The sequence below is a fragment of the Temnothorax americanus genome, unplaced genomic scaffold (genome assembly GCF_048541705.1).
Source record: "Temnothorax americanus isolate GAGA-0224 unplaced genomic scaffold, ASM4854170v1 Scaffold35, whole genome shotgun sequence".
Lineage (NCBI taxonomy): Eukaryota > Metazoa > Arthropoda > Insecta > Hymenoptera > Formicidae > Temnothorax > Temnothorax americanus.
Genome location: NW_027509496.1, coordinates 1,729,612 through 1,746,664, shown reverse-complemented (window position 1 = coordinate 1,746,664; position 17,053 = coordinate 1,729,612). Strand labels below are relative to the sequence as shown.

The window sequence follows — 17,053 nt, the reverse complement described above, 5'->3', positions numbered from 1 at the left end:
CTATTCTCAAGGTCCTGCATCACCATATCGGCAGCGATAGGAAAAAGCGGAGAGCCCATTGGAGTACCGAATTTCTGTTTATATATAACTTTATCAAACACAAAATATGTTGAATTTAAAATTAATTCTAGAGCTTTCAAAAATTCTTTTTTGGGAATCTGACTTTTTTTGGAAATACCTGGCCACCTAATAGAAATGCTTTGCATTACTAAATTTATAGATATGTTGGTAAATAAAGAAATTACATCTAATGAAATCAGGATAAAATTCTTATCAATATGTGTTTTGTTTAATTTGTTGACTAATTCAAAACTGTTCTCTATGTGACTATTAGGTTTGGGTATGCTCTTAGAAATGATATTATGTAAAAAAAACTGCTAATGGGTATGTTGGACTATCAATCAAAGATATAATTATTCTAAAAATCATTTGTTGCGACCAAACTGGCTAATATTTATTTAACAAGCACAACGCGTTTCAACCGAGATTCCGGTCCTTCTCAAGTGCGTACAATAAATTAACGCTTGCAAAACACTTCATTATAAACAATGTGGCAGCAATGAGTCTACGAACTAAAATATAAAAAAAAAGATAAAATAATAAATTAACAAACTAAAATGACGTACGAAGAGTAAACTCAGGAATGGAATAGCAATGCTTACATGTTTTGTGTGTCAAGGCGATAAAAGATATGCGAGTCATGTTAACCAACGTGAAATTCGGTGGTGTGTTCACTGTAGGTGACGTCAGACGACTGAGCGAGAAACAAAGGCAGAGGTAACCGAAAACGCTCACATTAAGTTTATTATTTTATCATAAATGCCCGGAAGGTTATCGGTGTTTTTTTGTAAATTAATAGTGTTATTGTTTTTCTTAATAAACACCATTTCGGCTATCTTTCTCTTTTTAATCTCTCGATCAACTTCTTAGATGTGACCGTTATTAGAGATGGCAAAAATCTGTTAACAAATTGGTACAGAAAACCCACCTTCTCAAAACGCTACATTAATTTTTATTCAAGCCACCCAATTAACTACAAAGTTAATGTTGTGCGTTGTGCGTTGTGCTTATTAAATAAATATTAGCCAGTTTGGTCGCAACAAAGGATTTTTGTAATTTCACTACTCACTGGCGAAGTAAAAGTATTTGATAATTATTCTAAGTAGATTTCCAGTTTTGTGGATCTTCGGTAATCCGTACGCTCTCGGCAAATTCCCGTCACTGTAATATAAGTGCCTATATGTAGAGTCTGAGATATATTTACGATTTTTCCATCCCACGATTACATCTCTGATACTTTTAGTGACTGAATTTGTTGGATTTTTAGCAATCCTGATATATGTATTTGTGTCTTGTACTATTTCTGTCATTTCTTGTATATATGTATCTCTGTTCAATGCTACCGTACTGTTTGAAATAGTATAGCTTTTCAGCCAACCGATTCTAGTTCGCGTAAAGATATCCGAATCCCGGCTTGAATAATGTTTCGAAAGTGTGTACAAAATAAAATAGAAAGGTAGTTAACTTCAGACGTAAATTATAAATTTATTGTACACTAAAGATCTCGCCGGAAATCACGCAACGCTGCAGGATAAAACGTCAGTCATATCGGAATGTAGACAGGATCGAGTAAATTGTCCTTAACTTAGATTAATGTTATTCGTTCATAAAAATAATAAACAAACCGCAGGTTTAGTGCAATGCATGTTAAGCGATTGTAATCGCTTGATACGTAAAGCGAGACAGATATAGTAGAGCGAAATATCAGAATATTATATCACACACGTAAATCCAGAATATGAGTTTGTAAATTAATAAACGCTATTGTATCGTAATTGCAAAGTTGAAAACGCAACGAGATTCGAGGGATTTAAGAACGGATGATTAACAAAGAATCGTAATTATTCAAGTACGTGACACGAAACTAGAAAGTATTACGAGCAAAATAAATGCAGAGAATCTAAAATATTAGTTATTTCACGTGGGTATTTTCGGTACGTCGAAAGTCTAAAGGACAAACATTATCATCGAAAATATATAATGAACGCAAAAGGAGTATCATAATATGAAAATAAATAGTTGCGCTCTCCAAAAAAAAATAAATTTTAACACAGCATCTAGAAAAAACTTTGATGAAACCAATTCCCGTTCGATGGAATTCATGCCGTGTTAACACGAATACATTGCGCGATTTATCAACGTAAATGCATGCCTTTAACACGCCGCGTGGGCTTTTGCACGAGTAGCCATTTTTTATATTCTTCCTTCCATTCACACTTGACAAAAGTCCACGAGCAAATGATTACAGCGAGCAAGAAATTATAAAAATATTTCAGTCGCGTGTAACTATATGAAAGACACACGGTCTGTTTCGCCGTTGCGTGTATACTAGGCACGAGACACTACCATGTCTTTTGATGAATAAGCAGGAAGCACCTTCAAAACACTACCATGTTTCGTAGTTCTGTTCTGTGTTTACAGTTTTTTACATGTTTTGAAAAATGTGTTTGGATGTGTTTTGCGACTACAGATGTTACAAATTGCATAAAATCTACAAGAACACTAATTGCATGGCATGATGAAGCCATTACTCGATGTGATGTGTTATGGAAACAGGTGCGCTCTCCAAAAAAAGATAAATTTTAACACAGCATTTAGGAAAAACTTTGATGAAACCAATTCCCGTTCGATGGAATTCATTATTCTATTCTCTAGAGCAAATTTTTTTCTCTAAGCGAAAAAATATCAGAGGTCAATAGACATCTTGAAATTCTTAAGCCCTTAAGAGATATAGATTTTTAATATATCGGCGAATATCTCTCATGTTTACGACCAATTGCAGAAACTATTGAAAAATTACAAGAAGAAACACACGGTTTATATATATATAATAATATACTTTATTCGATTCGGCCTTCCAGCCTAAAATCCGGGACCTGGTTTACGATTTCGCAACCTAAACATTCACTCCTTCATTCACTCTCTCTTTCCCTTCCCCTATGTTGTCTCATTTTTCCTCATACTTTCATGCATTTCACATTCGCTAGCTTTCCTTCCTCTCCTAAAAAATCCTTTACTCTAAACTTGCGCTCTCCATCTACATGTGTCAGTATGTGCTCCATCGTTCCTTCTTCTTCTTCGCAGATCTGGCATTTTCTTCTTCCTGCTTCCGCCCAAAATCTGTTTCTTTCCTCTTCGTTTCCACATTTCCATCTCGCAATCACTTTTTGGTTCTCTTTGTGCCCTTTTTCCCTTAAATATCTCGGTCCTTCCTGCGCCATTCTTATATCTCTCGTTGTATCTTGTGCTTTTTATTTTACTATCCATCCATTGCCCTAATCTTTCTTTCTCTCTCTGCCCTATTACTTGTCTTATATCCACCTCTCCGTCCCTCAATAGTTTTATACCTTCCGAACTAAATCCGTTTTGCCTATAAAACATCTTTCTCTTTTCCCCCACCATGCCCTTCTGTCTCTCTCTCTCTTTTTCCTTCACGCATTCCACTACCAATTTTACTCAATTTAACTCAATCACAGGTTTATAAAGCTGTGATGCATGCTGCTTAAATTGAAGATACAATTCAACCAAGCATTACTTTTAATCAAAATATACAAAATGACTTTTTTGATTTTGGAGATGAACGAAGTAATTCCGTTTCACCATTGACGACATTTGACAATTCTGATGCTGAAATGCAAGTACAAAAATATATACGTGAGCCATGTTCTGACATATTTGCAATTAATGCAAGTCTAATTATCAAGAAATTATTTATGAAATATAATACATCGCTTTCTTCTTCTGCTCCAGTTAGGCGTTTATTTTCGTATGCAACAATGCATAATTTGCCACGTTATAATATATTAACACGATGAAAATTTTGAACGACATGTTTTAGCAGCAAGCAATATAAAAAAAGTAGTAATATAGTACATAATATTGTCCTTATCTTGAATTATTCTCCTTTTGTAATTATGTATAATATATATATATACTATTATAATTTTTAGCCCCCCTACATACATACATACGTTATACAAACATACACACATACATATATTGTAGACATATACATAGATACATGTTAAAAATAAAAAAAAGATTAATAATTTAATGTAATAGTTTTTTCGCATTTCTTAATCCTTTATATTTCTTAATCATCAATAAGGCAAATTTAAATTAATAAAACAAATGTAGAAATATTTAATATAATAAAATTGATGTAATAAGAAAATCAAATTTAAATTGCTAACTGAATTATATGTTATAAATTGCAAATTAACTTTTATTTATTATTCAGAATTTGTAGAAAAAATAAAAATAATAATCACTTGTTATTTGAAGTAAATCGCATAACAAATAAATTTTTATTCATTATTCACGAGTGGCCAAATAACGAATAAATTTTTATTCATTATTCAATGGATAAGAAAATAACAAATAAATTTTTATTTATTATTCAATGGATAAGAGAATTACGAATACAATTTTATTCATTATTTAAAATGGATAAGAAAATAATAAATATATATAAATTTTTATTTATCAATTGTCAATCATGGAATGTCATTCATGCCCATCCTTGTTTTGTAGGTTCTTCTCTCTTTATTTTTTAACGATTTGTGATTACAATAATTTCTCGGTATTTCCGAAGCACAGAGCGCGTGACTCGCAATCAACGATGTTATTGTGATCGAAAAATTCGCTCTCGAGACGTTCGCGGGATCGGTCACGGTGGCCGCGATAGCGATGAAGCGCATCAGCTTCGCGTCGATCATACCGGTTATCGCGCGCAACGAGGTCACTAGACGATTGACGCAAAGGTCGAGGTCGAACATATGGAGTACGGTGTTCATCGAAACGATCAGACGAGTCGTGGAAGTTTCCAGGCGTAGGGTCGACAAATTATTAATCTTTCCAAATCGTAATGTTAAGTGTCCGTTTTCGGTGCACATCGGTGGTGGAGCGCGATCGTTCTTGCCGCGCTGTAGGTGGGACAACACCGCGCGTTTTTGATCGACGAGTTTCTTCCACGTTTCAGGCGAGAGCGAGATCTCCTTGCCGTGGCAATTCTCTATGACAATGTGCACGTAGCACGGGAGTGCTGTGATACCGACGTCTATGAATTTGTATCCCTTCTTAGTTAATAGGTATCTTCTTTCCAGAATTGGCACCGGATGACGTTCGACGTCACGTTTCGAAGTACTGACGTCGTCGTCGTCGTGACTGGAAATAGAAAAAAAATTATTGTTATATTGTAGGCGAGTGATACGTCGCAAATTCACGACGTGTTTTTCCGGGAGTCGACGTTGCTCCGATTCGGAAACGGAGTCTCTAATTCCGTCGATTGCTCGTTGACTCTTCAATTTTTCGCGCTACCGACACCGTTCTTGAGATCGTCGTCGGATTGGCTCTGTTCAAAATACGGGGCGTGTAACGTCGAGCACATCTCTCTCTTTATTTTTTTTCTCCGTTGTCGCTGTGCGGTTAACGGATCACGCGACAATAAGTCATTCGAGGGAAATCAAGGCGGAATATAGTTTGAAAAAATAAATTACGATTCCCCTCTTTTCATTAATATTCTCAGGAGCGGTACGTAAAAGAGGGGGTTACGTCGAATCGTTCTATTCTTCCTCTCCTCTATTCGACGTCTCCCTCGCGTCAATTTGAACGAATCGACTTAAGAGATCTCGCAGTTGCATCATCAGTCCGTCTCTCGGGCAGGTAATACCGAGGATCCCCAGATTAAATTTGCCGGATGCCGTTATGGTTTTCGTGAATTCCTTGAATCTGTAGAATCGGTTTTTACTGATGAAATATAGATTACCGTCGATGTATCGAAAAGCCGACGATACGCTGTGAGGTATTCCCGGAAATATCATGTCAATGTGGTAGAATTTAACGATATTCATCGAACAATCGTCTATCTCACCCACCAAATTATCGTTGTATATGATGAAGATTCGTCCTTCGTTTGTGTTCAGCACGGCGTTGATCTTTGCGTTCGCATAGGAAATTCCGAGATCTGTGTAAGATCTCGGCCAAGTTAACACTAGCCTTAAATGCGGATAAGTGACCATGTAGCTCATGTTGCCCGCGAGCAGCACGAGATTGCCCGAAGGCGCCTGTTACGCGGCCGTTAGACGCGTGAAATTCTTAAGAAGAAATTTTATGTAGTCTGTCAATAGCAAGGGTTTCTTGTAAGTTTTTTTGTCTATATCAATCGACCACATGTATCGTTCGTGCAAGATGTACAATCAGTCGTTCATTATCAATACGGTATCCACGTTTTGCAAGGTGCACAGATCCGTCTCGACGTCTTTCGTCGTCGTCGTCGTCGTCATCGTGGTAGTCGTCGGTGTCGTGGTCGTTAGTTTTGGAAATTTAGCGTTTCTTTAGTGCAGTACAGGTGTTGAATGGAGAGAACGTCCTCTAGACTAAGTTGAATGGGGAATGAATTTTCAGGCACGAACGTGTACATCACCAAATCTTCGCGGGGGCTGTGCGTCAAGCTCAAAGCGTGATCGATCGCGTGCGTCTGCGTCTGAAGTAAATTGTACGTTCCCGGAAGATTCTTATTTAGCTGTATGTGCCACGGTTCCGCTTTATCTACGTGCACCTCCGAGACAAATTTGAGCTCTTCAGTGGGAAAGAACGCGTGAGCGAGCACCCCGTGAGGGCCGTCGAACGATTCCCGACACATCGTTTCGTTAGGAGTTTAGTTTCGTGTGACGTCCATTACGAAACGATGTCAAACGCTGCCCACAGATCGAAAGTTCCATCTGAGATGTTTCTTCGGCCATTTGTCCAAAAATGGGGCGAACGTGCGCTCCAAATGTTCTCGACGCCGCATTGCGGTTTACGCATTCGATTTAGCGTCTCTTTGTTTAAATCGCCGTTGCCGAGTAGTCGATAGAATTCTTGAAACGGCGAAATGGCTTGATGGAACTCCTGTGTAGTATTGTCAGATGATGAAAATCGCTGTACACCATTGTTATCCAGATAGCCATATTTTTGCAGATAATGGATCACATTTTCAATCTCATCTTGATTCGAATTACAATTTACCGCAACGATTGTAATAATCGCGCACGCAATTAGGCGCGCGAACGACATTGCCGAGAGGGGCGTTTCCCTCCTCGTCCCCTCGAGAAGCGATAAGCGTCACTGCCTGACCGAAGCGCGATTGACTGACGTATCGAGCGTTCTTTTTTCTGCGATTGCCACCGATCGCGACGCGGGTGGAAGGTCTCAGTAAGTCTGTAGAAATGTAAGCGGAAATAGATATCGTGATGCGGGTGAGAGGCGTTGTCGGGCGTGCCGACGACGGGACGCTATATAAACGTGTAACGGCCTGACTTTATCGAACGCGGACTGGTGTGCGGAATCAGGAGTCCGATGACAGGCCCAGAGACAATAATCAATTTAGTGAGACATGCAGTGGTTTTATTCACAGTTTAATTATATGCCCGAACTGACGCGATATATACAACGATGAGGTAGTGCGGATGCACCTGATGACAAACGCGGTATCGTTACTCGACGGGCTCGGTATAGTACATAGACGTGTTACATATAAGCGGACGCGGTATATTTACAGGAAGTGCCTTTGCACTTGATAACGGCGCGGTATTTAACGACGAATGCGGTAGCGTTACATAGACGTATTCCACGGGCTCGGTATATTACATAGACGTATTACATATAGGCGGACGCGGTATATTTACAGGAAGTGCCTTTGCACTTGATAACGGCGCGGTATTTAACGACGAATGCGGTAGCGTTACATAGACGTATTCCACGGGCTTGGTATATTACATAGACGTATTACATATAGGCGGACGCGGTATATTTACAGGAAGTGCCTTTGCACTTGATAACGGCGCGGTATTTAACGACGAACACGGTAGCGTTACATAGACGTATTCCACGGGCTCGGTATATTACATATAGGCGGACGCGGTATATTTACAGGAAGTGCCTTTGCACTTGATTAACGACGAACACGGTAGCGTTACATAGACGTATTCCACGGGCTCGGTATATTACATATAGGCGGACGCGGTATATTTACAGGAAGTGCCTTTGCACTTGATAACGGCGCGGTATTTAGCGGCGAACGCGGTATAATGCCTGGAGGCTCGCGGATGTCGCGGTATCGCGATGATATGCGTGCGGGACCGCGTAGCGTAGGAAGATTTTCGGAGCCCCGGCCCCGAGGCGGCGGCAGCGAGAGCCCTCGTTGCTAGGCCGAGCGCGCTCGACCCCGCGTAACCGTGCCTTCGGGGTTAGGTTCGAAGGAGTGCGGGAACACCTGAGAGCTCTCAGTCGAGACTCGGAGCACCGGACCTCGTTTGGTGTGTTCCCTAGGAGTCGGGATAGGTTTCGTCTGGAAGAAGCGGAGCTTTTCGACGAAGTCTCGCTTTCTCGCCGGTTTATATATCTGCCCGGCGCGGCGGGTTCGCGAGGAGCGCCGATCGTCGCGCTGTGGTGGGGCGGCGCGGCGCCGCGCTCGTCCTCGGGGCGGCTCGGCTGCCGTCGTCGCTCGTCGGGAGGCACTGGTGCCGCGCTTGGCCCGCGCACACGGTGCGATTGAAATTACATTAAAAATGTGGGCTCACCGCGCCCTGGTCTTCGCCCGACTGGTCGTCGGTCGGGCGGCATCCGGCGGTCGTTAGCCGGGAACGATGATTAGCGCACGGGGTGCATCGTTACAAGCGCCGGCGATGGATCAGAAGGATAACAATGAGGTTTCTCTTGATCTCGAAATTCCGTCCGACCTGGATAGTTACGATGACTCATTATTGTCGGACAATCCCGAAATATATTGCAGCGAGTCGTTGTCGTTCGACACGGACAGCGTCGAATTCGATAACTCCTCATCGCCGATCTCCTACGAATGCAAGGCGATCGCGTTGAAGGAAATCGATGGAATCGGTCGATGGAATCTGACGACGTACAGTCTGAGAAGAGAGATCGATTTTCGGTCTCCGCGTGAGGAAATGTGGATGAAGACTGTAATGGCTCAGAACGTCAGAGCAAAGTCTTACATGCGTGGAATTCCAAGGAAGTTATCAAAGGGGAATCAGATAGAAACGTCTATCGAGAGATTCAAGAAGATTCGTCGAAGAGTTAAATACCTCTGAACAGCGACGGTTCGACCATGTGGCTGAGCACGTGTCATTACGCGTCGAAACCGTCCTTGAGCGATCAAAAAATATGCAGGAGGAGGATCGCGATCTCGCCACGGGCGTCAATTCGTTGGACGCGTATCGCGAGTGGGAACGTCGTTGCGACTCGCGTCTCTGTGAGAGAGATGCCGTGAAAAACCTCGGCTGACCTACACCGGAACGTTGAATTTTCTTATCGCTCGAGTGGCACGATTGGAAGAAGCGAGAAACGAAAGCGAGAGATGGCTTTCGACAGTCGCGTACTGACCGGTGCGGTGATAAACTCGAATCATGTCGATCCTCGACTTCTCAAGGACGCGAGGGATACGGTGCTTGAACAAGTGCGCGTCAATCACAAGAGACACGCGTGTCTGAAGGTCAACACAATTTTCAATGGCAAATTCGTCGCGGGAGCTCAAACCCCCGTCAAAAGCGTTGCCACGAAAAATTGTCAGCTCTTTCCTACGTCCGATTTGCAAAAGTGATACGACAGATACGTGATCGATGCCACTCTAGCGAGTTTGGGTGAGTTTCAAGAACGCGAAAGTGGCTGGGCATTGTCGCGTATATTGAACCTGATGATGAACGTGAACAAGTGCAATCCCATGCACGCCAGATGTTGGGTAGAAATACCGGAATGATTAAAGCTGAAGAGAGCGGTGATCAACGTACGTTCGACGGACAACGCGTGTTTCGCGTGGGCGATAATCTCCGCTCTGTACCCCGTTGAAAGACACACGGACAGGTGTAGCGCGTACCCTCACTATTCGACGAAATTAAATCTCGACGGAATCTCAAGTTTTCTATGACTCTGAGGCAAATCTCGAGGTTCGAACGACTCAACGAGGTATCCGTCAACGTTTTTACCACTCGGCGGAGAGAACGGAACGACAACGAGATCGTACCTCTACGGCTGACCGACGATAAAAGGACAGTCACGTCAATCTGTCGTATTTGTTAGATTCGCGAAACGACTTAAATGTCGATCATTTCGTGTGGATAAAAAATCTGTCGCGATTGGTGGGGTCTCAGTTGAACAGGAGCAAGAACATGAAGTACATATGCGATCGGTAGGTATAAAAAAAAGCCGTGCAAATCAGATGTATGTGAAATGAAAAAAATCATACACATTTTTTTCCAGATGTTTACAGTACTTTCGCTCGAGCGAGAAATTGTCCGCTCACAGCGTCGACTGCAAAAAGATGAACGACTGCGCTTCTCCCGAACGACGACGACAAGTGCCTGTTTTTTCGCGATCACAGTAGGAAGGAGCGACTTCCCTTCGTGGTGTACGCCGATCTGGAATGCGTGTTGGAGAGAGAAAAGAAGTAGGCAGGGATAACGTTAAGAGATACGCCTATCAGCATCACAGAGCGTTCAGCGTGGGATATTATCTGTGCAACGCGTATGAAATCGCACTCAGATTTCGTCGCGGCGAGGACTGCGTGTCGCGGTTCGTCAACGAGTTCAACGTTATCGCGCATCGCGCGAAGACGATACTCTCAACGAACGTGACCATGGCGGAGCTCACGCCGGACAAAACAGAAAATTTTTGGAGCGCGACGAACTGCCACATATGCGAAAAACCGTTCGAATCGGAGGATCGACGCGAGTGCGATCACTGTCATTTGACCGGACGTTACAGGGGTCCCGCGCATCCGCGTTGCAATCTAAATTACAAAGTCTTGTACGTTATATCTATGTTTTTTCACAATTTATCCGGTTACGACGCTCACTTCATTATCAAGAATATAGCAAACAGCTTCGAGGGTAGCATCGATTTATTACCGCTTCAAAAAGACGTACATGTCGTGCATAAAGAATGTGAGGGACGACGCGGCGATAATCGGGGAAAATTGCACGAAGTTGCGATTTGTGGATTGGTTCAAATGTTTCAACACCAGTCTCAAGAAATTGGCGTCGTATCTCGATAGGAACAAGCTGAGAATCACGCATTCGAAATTTTCGGAACTGAGCGAAAGCGATTTCGACCTGCTTACGTGTAAAGGCGTATTTTCTTACGAGTACGTCGACGGCTTCGATAAACTGCTGGTGATGGAATTACCGCCGCGCGAGGCCTATTACAGTTCGTTGACCGGCGAGACTGCGACCGATAGCGATTACGAGCACGCGCGGAACGTCTATGGCGTTGTTTCCGCGTGGAAAATCTCAGCGAGTACAGCGATCTGTATCTTAAAACAGACGTGCTTCTCCTGGCGGATATCTTCGAAAATTTTTGCGACACCTGTATCGACACTTACGGACTGGATCCCGCGCATTACTACACTCTACCGAAATACACGTGGGACGCGATGCTCAAGCACACGGGATTGCGATTTGAATTGCTCACCGATATCGACATGGTAATGTTCGTGGAGCGCGATATACGCGGCGGTTTGAGTCAACGTATCTCATGTACTTTGACGTTAATAATCTGTACGGCTGGGCGATGTGCGAACCGTCGCCGTACGCGGAGTTTCAATGAGTAGACGTGTATTTGTTACACGAGGTGTACACCGTGTCTGAGTTGAAGCTTGCTCTCATCCCGTACGACGACAAGCGATACGTCGTTTCCGACTCGTACGATACTCTACCGTAAGGTCATTACAGGATACCGTCGTGAAGAGAAACTTTCTTTCTTATCAACGTGTAACGATGCGCCCCGGAATACGCATCGTTCCGGCTGACCAACAAGTTGATGCCGCCCGGCCGACCATCCGCCGGGTGAGGAACAAGCACGGTGTGCCCACCTTATTTTTTAATCCTTAGAACCATTGTTAGAAAGTTCTAACGGACTTGCGGTCCGCGGCACCGGCAACAGCCGAGCAAAGCCGACGTCGCCCAAACACCGCCGAGCGCGATCGCGGCGTCGGGCATCTCCGGACCGCGGCGTTTAAACCCGGCGCTCGCGTGCGCCGGTACTTCCCCACTACCAGCGTCACCAATCCGCGGTGTATATAAACCCGCAGATTGTTAATTTTCACGGTAATCCAGCTACCAAATCGCACCAATCCTCTCCACTATTACCAGAATCTGCTTCACCAGCTATCAGCCGCGGTAGAGAAATCTTGCTTCTCTGTCGTCGCCGAGTGCGTCTCGGCGACCATCATTCCACAACATCTCCATAGCCATCCAGCCGAGGTAGAGAAACCGTACTTCTCTGTCTCCGTCGAGTACGTCTCGATGGATTCTGCCCTCCGTCTATCCGAACGGAATCTTGCGCGATTACATCTCCGCGTCCGCGCCATTGTTACGCGCTCCGATCCGCGACCGCGGGAAAACTGGCTCCGCCCGAGCCGCACCATTGTCACGCGATTTGATCTGCGAGTCCCGAAAAACCCGGCTCCGCCCCGTACGCCTCGCGTTATGCCGGGATTACAATGAATTTAACGTAACGGGACGCGGCGGAACGGGAAGTAACGTAAAACCTAAACACATTGTTTTTATATGCGGCTGATTACGATCGACTTTACGTAACGTGACGTGAAATATCAGAACTCAACGCGACGTGAAAGCTTGCCAATATCAAGCTTTTACCTTGTAAATACGCGTGTAAATACGCACAATATCTTGTGAACATTGCATACATTATAACAGCTCGATTACTTGTAAATACGCGTTTATATTGTAAACATTGCATACAATATAATAAATTTCTTTTTGTTCGTTATATAATATACTTCGCTTTGCCATTCTGAACCCCGCATCTGTTCCTCCGTGCCTCTTTCGAACCCGGCCACACCACGAGTTGAATCCGCGCTACGAAGACAGGTTATTTTAAACGTTATATATTTTTTAGCAATAAAGTACATAATGCGTTTTATGGGTTAGATTTATACGCTCGATCGTGGGAAGGCAGGACTGTTTAAACTGTCTAATCCTACCCACGATGGTCGATGATTTTTTTTTCAGAGGTGAGAAAACGTTGATTTTACATATAGAAAGCTGAAGTTTCTGGATAGTTTTTTTAAAACTTACATTAAGAAAAAAATAAATATCGCTATTACTATTAAGAAATACATATACTTTAAACTTACATTAAGCCAAACAAAAAAACTGTAATATGTAGAAAAAATACATTAATGTTTTTTTTTGTTAACTACAACACAGCTGTCTTATTTATCCACGAGTTATGCGAACTGTTCATTCCTAGCCACTTCACGTATATGTCGTCGCCTCGCCTGCGCAACACTTTCTCCACGCGATAAACGTCGGGGTTGGAAACTCGCAGCAACTCGTGCTCGTAAAATCCTCCGGCTATCGGTTCCCCGCGGTAGTCATTTAACAGATACATCACAAGATTAGTCCGTTGTATCTTTTCGAACAGCGTCTTGAATTTGCTCACGCGTACGGGATCGTTCATCCTGAATTTATCCGGAGCGGCGATCTTCGCGCGACTGTACACGACAGGAGTCTCTTGGCGACAGCGGGCGTCACGTCCGCCGGTCGCATTCTGATTATTTTATGCTTGCGGTGGTTGTAATTCAACAGCAAACGCGGCAACGCGTCGACCCACGCGTACGATCCGTTGAGCGTGAAGAGTTTCCACATATCATTTTTCAGCGTGCGATTGAATCTTTCCACCACCGACGCCTTCATCACCGATTACGTTGAGTAGTGATTTATGTCATGTTTTTTCATAATTCCTTGCACATTTGCGTTGTAGAACTCCTTCCCCTTGTCCGTTTGCAAATTCCTCGAATATCGCGCGTCCTCGCGAAATATCTTCGACAGGGCCGCAGCTACCACTTTTGCTCTTGAGCGGCAACGCCCACGCGTACTTGCTCAACACGTGCAGCTCCTCCACGAGTCTCCGCTTCTCGGCACTCATCGTTGCGCTCGTGTCTTCTTATCTCGACTGCGCGCGCAATTATGCGCGATGTGTAAAAAAAGACGGATCATTTTCCGTACGTTCGCCTCTTTCTCCTTATTGACGCGCACGCTCCCCCCTGTTGCCGCGAATGTTTCTTTTTACTATCGTTATCTCTCTCTCTCTCGAGCGATTTGTTCGTCGCCACACTCTTTCAATCTTGTGGAATTTGGCCAGAAAATCGTTTATCGCGATTCTGATTCCGCTCATAACGCTGTTTATATTATCCATGTCGTTTCTCAAAAATTTGTTTTGCCCGTCGTTTCTTCGATGGCTTTTTGCGCGCCGAGTATCTACTCCGTCAGTAGATATATCAATAAGAGATCTACCCCAGGAGCTCCGAGGGGGGAGCGTGGCGAGGGGAAGGACTCGTGGCCGAGGGGTCTGCCGGGGGGGGGGGGAGACGACTTGTTGGCGAGGGTTCTGCCGGGGAAGGGGAGAGGACGACTTGTTGGAGAGGGGTCTGCCGGGGGGGGACGACTCGTTGGTGAGGGGGAGCGGGGGGGGGGCGACTCGTTGGCGAGGGGGAGCGGAGGAGAAGGGGGGGGACTCGAGGGCGAAGGGGAGCGAAGGGGGGATGACGACTCGTTGGCGAGGGGGAGCGGGGGGCGACTCGTTGGCGAGGGGGAGCGAAGGGGGGACGACGACTCATAGGTGAGGGGGAGCGGGGGGGAGGGGTCGGCGAGCGTGTCGGGAGATGTTTATTAAATATTAATAAACATATCTCGTATTGACAAGAGGTACCGCCGAGAGGGGGGGTGTCGTCACTTCATCGGCGCGGGGGTATTATAAAGGCGCCGTTCGGCTGCTGGAATTTATCGGCGCATATAAACAAAACAGCGAGTTAGACACTTGACTCCGCAATGATCTCACCCTTCTAGAACATGCGAGCCACCATTCGGTTACGGCGTCTCACTACAAAAGCGAGCGTCGATGGCCCGACGACGGTTTGAAGATAAAATAGCCGAGGTAAACAATTGATAAAATTTGTCACCGATGACGATTTAACCGTTGCGGAGTCCTCTTCATGTTTTCTAGGAAGAGCCGCTGCCGATTGCGATTTAACCGTCGCGGCGGTATTCGGTTATGGCGCGACATATTACAAAATGCGAGCGCCGATATCCGGCTGCTGGAATGTATAAACAAAATATGTCTAACGATATTTATACGAACGCATAGCATCCTTTGTCGCCAGGATGATTATGGATCCACATCTTGTGGATCAGTCTTCGGCTAGTTTTCGCGACGCGAACGTTCATATTCGAGGGTGAAATTTTTTGTGTCAAGTATTTAATACAGAAAAATATTTTTTACGATAAAGGAGATGGGCAAGTGCTCCATCGAAGAATGTGACGTGATTTAAAAAAAGACAGTATTAAAAAAAAACATGAAACATCTCGATAAAACGGAACGCGACCTGGTGGAAGGATCCAACCAAATCGCTACCTTGGACGAATATCTTGCATGGGAACAGCGATGCGAAAAGTTTATTGAGCAGCTCGAAGAAGACTGTCGTTCCAAACGTCCGCGGATCTCAGACGGCTCTCAGATTGTCGGAAACAAGTCATCTTTAGTGGCAAGAATTGCGCGACTCGATGGTACGAAGACTCTATTACAGAGACGGTTCGTACATATCAGTTGTGAGCATGCGGCGGGCAGTAGTAGCGGTAACGAAAACGCGGAAAGACTCGTTTGGCGAGAGATCGATGCCGCGTTCGAGTGGCGTGTATTGACCGGTGCGGTGATAAATATCAATTACATCGAACCGCGAAAATTTCTCGAAGACGCCGAAGTCATCGTGCTCGATCGTGTGCGGAACGTCATTCAAAGACACGCAAGTGTAAAGGTAAACACCGTGTTCAACGGCGAGTTTGTGACGGGTGACAAACGTGCGAACAAAAGTGTCAGCACGGAAAACCGTGAACTCTTTCGTGCGTCCGATCTGCACGAGTGGTACAAGCTACACGTTATCGAACCTACTTTATCGCGTCTCGAAGAGTTTCAGGAACGCGATAGCGGATGGGCGTTGTCGCGTATACTCAATTTGACAGTGAACGTGAACAAGTACAATCCTTTGCGCGCGGAATGTTACATCAATTTACCGGAAAAAATTAAATTGAAAAAAGCTGTGATCAACGTGCAATCGATGGACAATGCGTGCTTCGCGTGGTCAGTGGTGGCTGCTTTACATCCAGCCAAAAGACATTCAGAACGGGAATCCTCGTACCCTGATTACACAACAGTATTAAATTTACAAGGCATTGAGTTTCCAATGACTGAAACAGATTAAAAATTTTGAAAATCACAACAATATATCCATCAATGTGTATGCCGAAGGAGAGAAGACGCCAACCGTTCTCCCGATACGGTTCACCGACCGGAAGAAAGAAAAGCACGTAAATCTGCTGTACGTGCAGGACCCGCGAGACGACGTGGGACATTTCGCGTGGATAAAAAATCTATCCCGCCTCGTGAGCTCGCAATTGAGCAGGTACAATGGTCGGAAATACTTTTGCGATCTGTGAGTACTTATACTCCTTTTAATAAAATTATAAAATATTTTATTTTTTATTTAATAATTTTCAAAATTGTGTTTTTTCTTTTTTGCAGCTGTTTACATTATTTTTATTCGAGCGAGAAATTGGAAGCCCACGGAGTAGACTGCCGAGAGATAAACAACTGTGCCATCCGACTACCGAGCGAGGATGACAAGTGACTGAGATTCAAGAATCACAGCAGGAAGGAACGAGTTCCATATGTCGTATACGCCAACCTGGAATGTACCCTCGAGAAGACGAATGCGGATCCGACAACGTCCACATACACATACACGTCTCAACATCATCGGGTATTTAGCATAGGATATTACGTGCGGTGCTCGTACGACGACTCGTTATCCGCGTATCGATTTCGTCGCAATAAGGATTGCGTCGCGTGGTTCGCCGAGGAACTAAGACGTTTAGCACACGACGTAAAGAACATCATGTCCGATAATATACCCATGGCGGATTTT

The 17,053-nt window shown here is 44.3% G+C and overlaps 1 protein-coding gene across 1 annotated transcript; it reads right to left on the bottom strand.

Annotated features, from left to right (window-relative positions):
- Positions 1 to 6,370: 6,370 nt before the first annotated feature.
- LOC143901622 (matrix metalloproteinase-26-like) lies at positions 6,371 to 6,703 on the bottom strand. The gene has a single exon (XM_077414047.1). The coding sequence runs from the start codon at positions 6,701 to 6,703 to the stop codon at positions 6,371 to 6,373; it is 333 nt and encodes a 110-aa protein (XP_077270173.1).
- Between the last annotated feature and the right edge of the window lie 10,350 nt (positions 6,704 to 17,053).

Bases quoted from the DNA above. Each gene is read 5' to 3' on its own strand.
- LOC143901622 (XM_077414047.1), bottom strand. From the start codon at position 6,703: ATGTGTCGGGAATCGTTCGACGGCCCTCACGGGGTGCTCGCTCACGCG.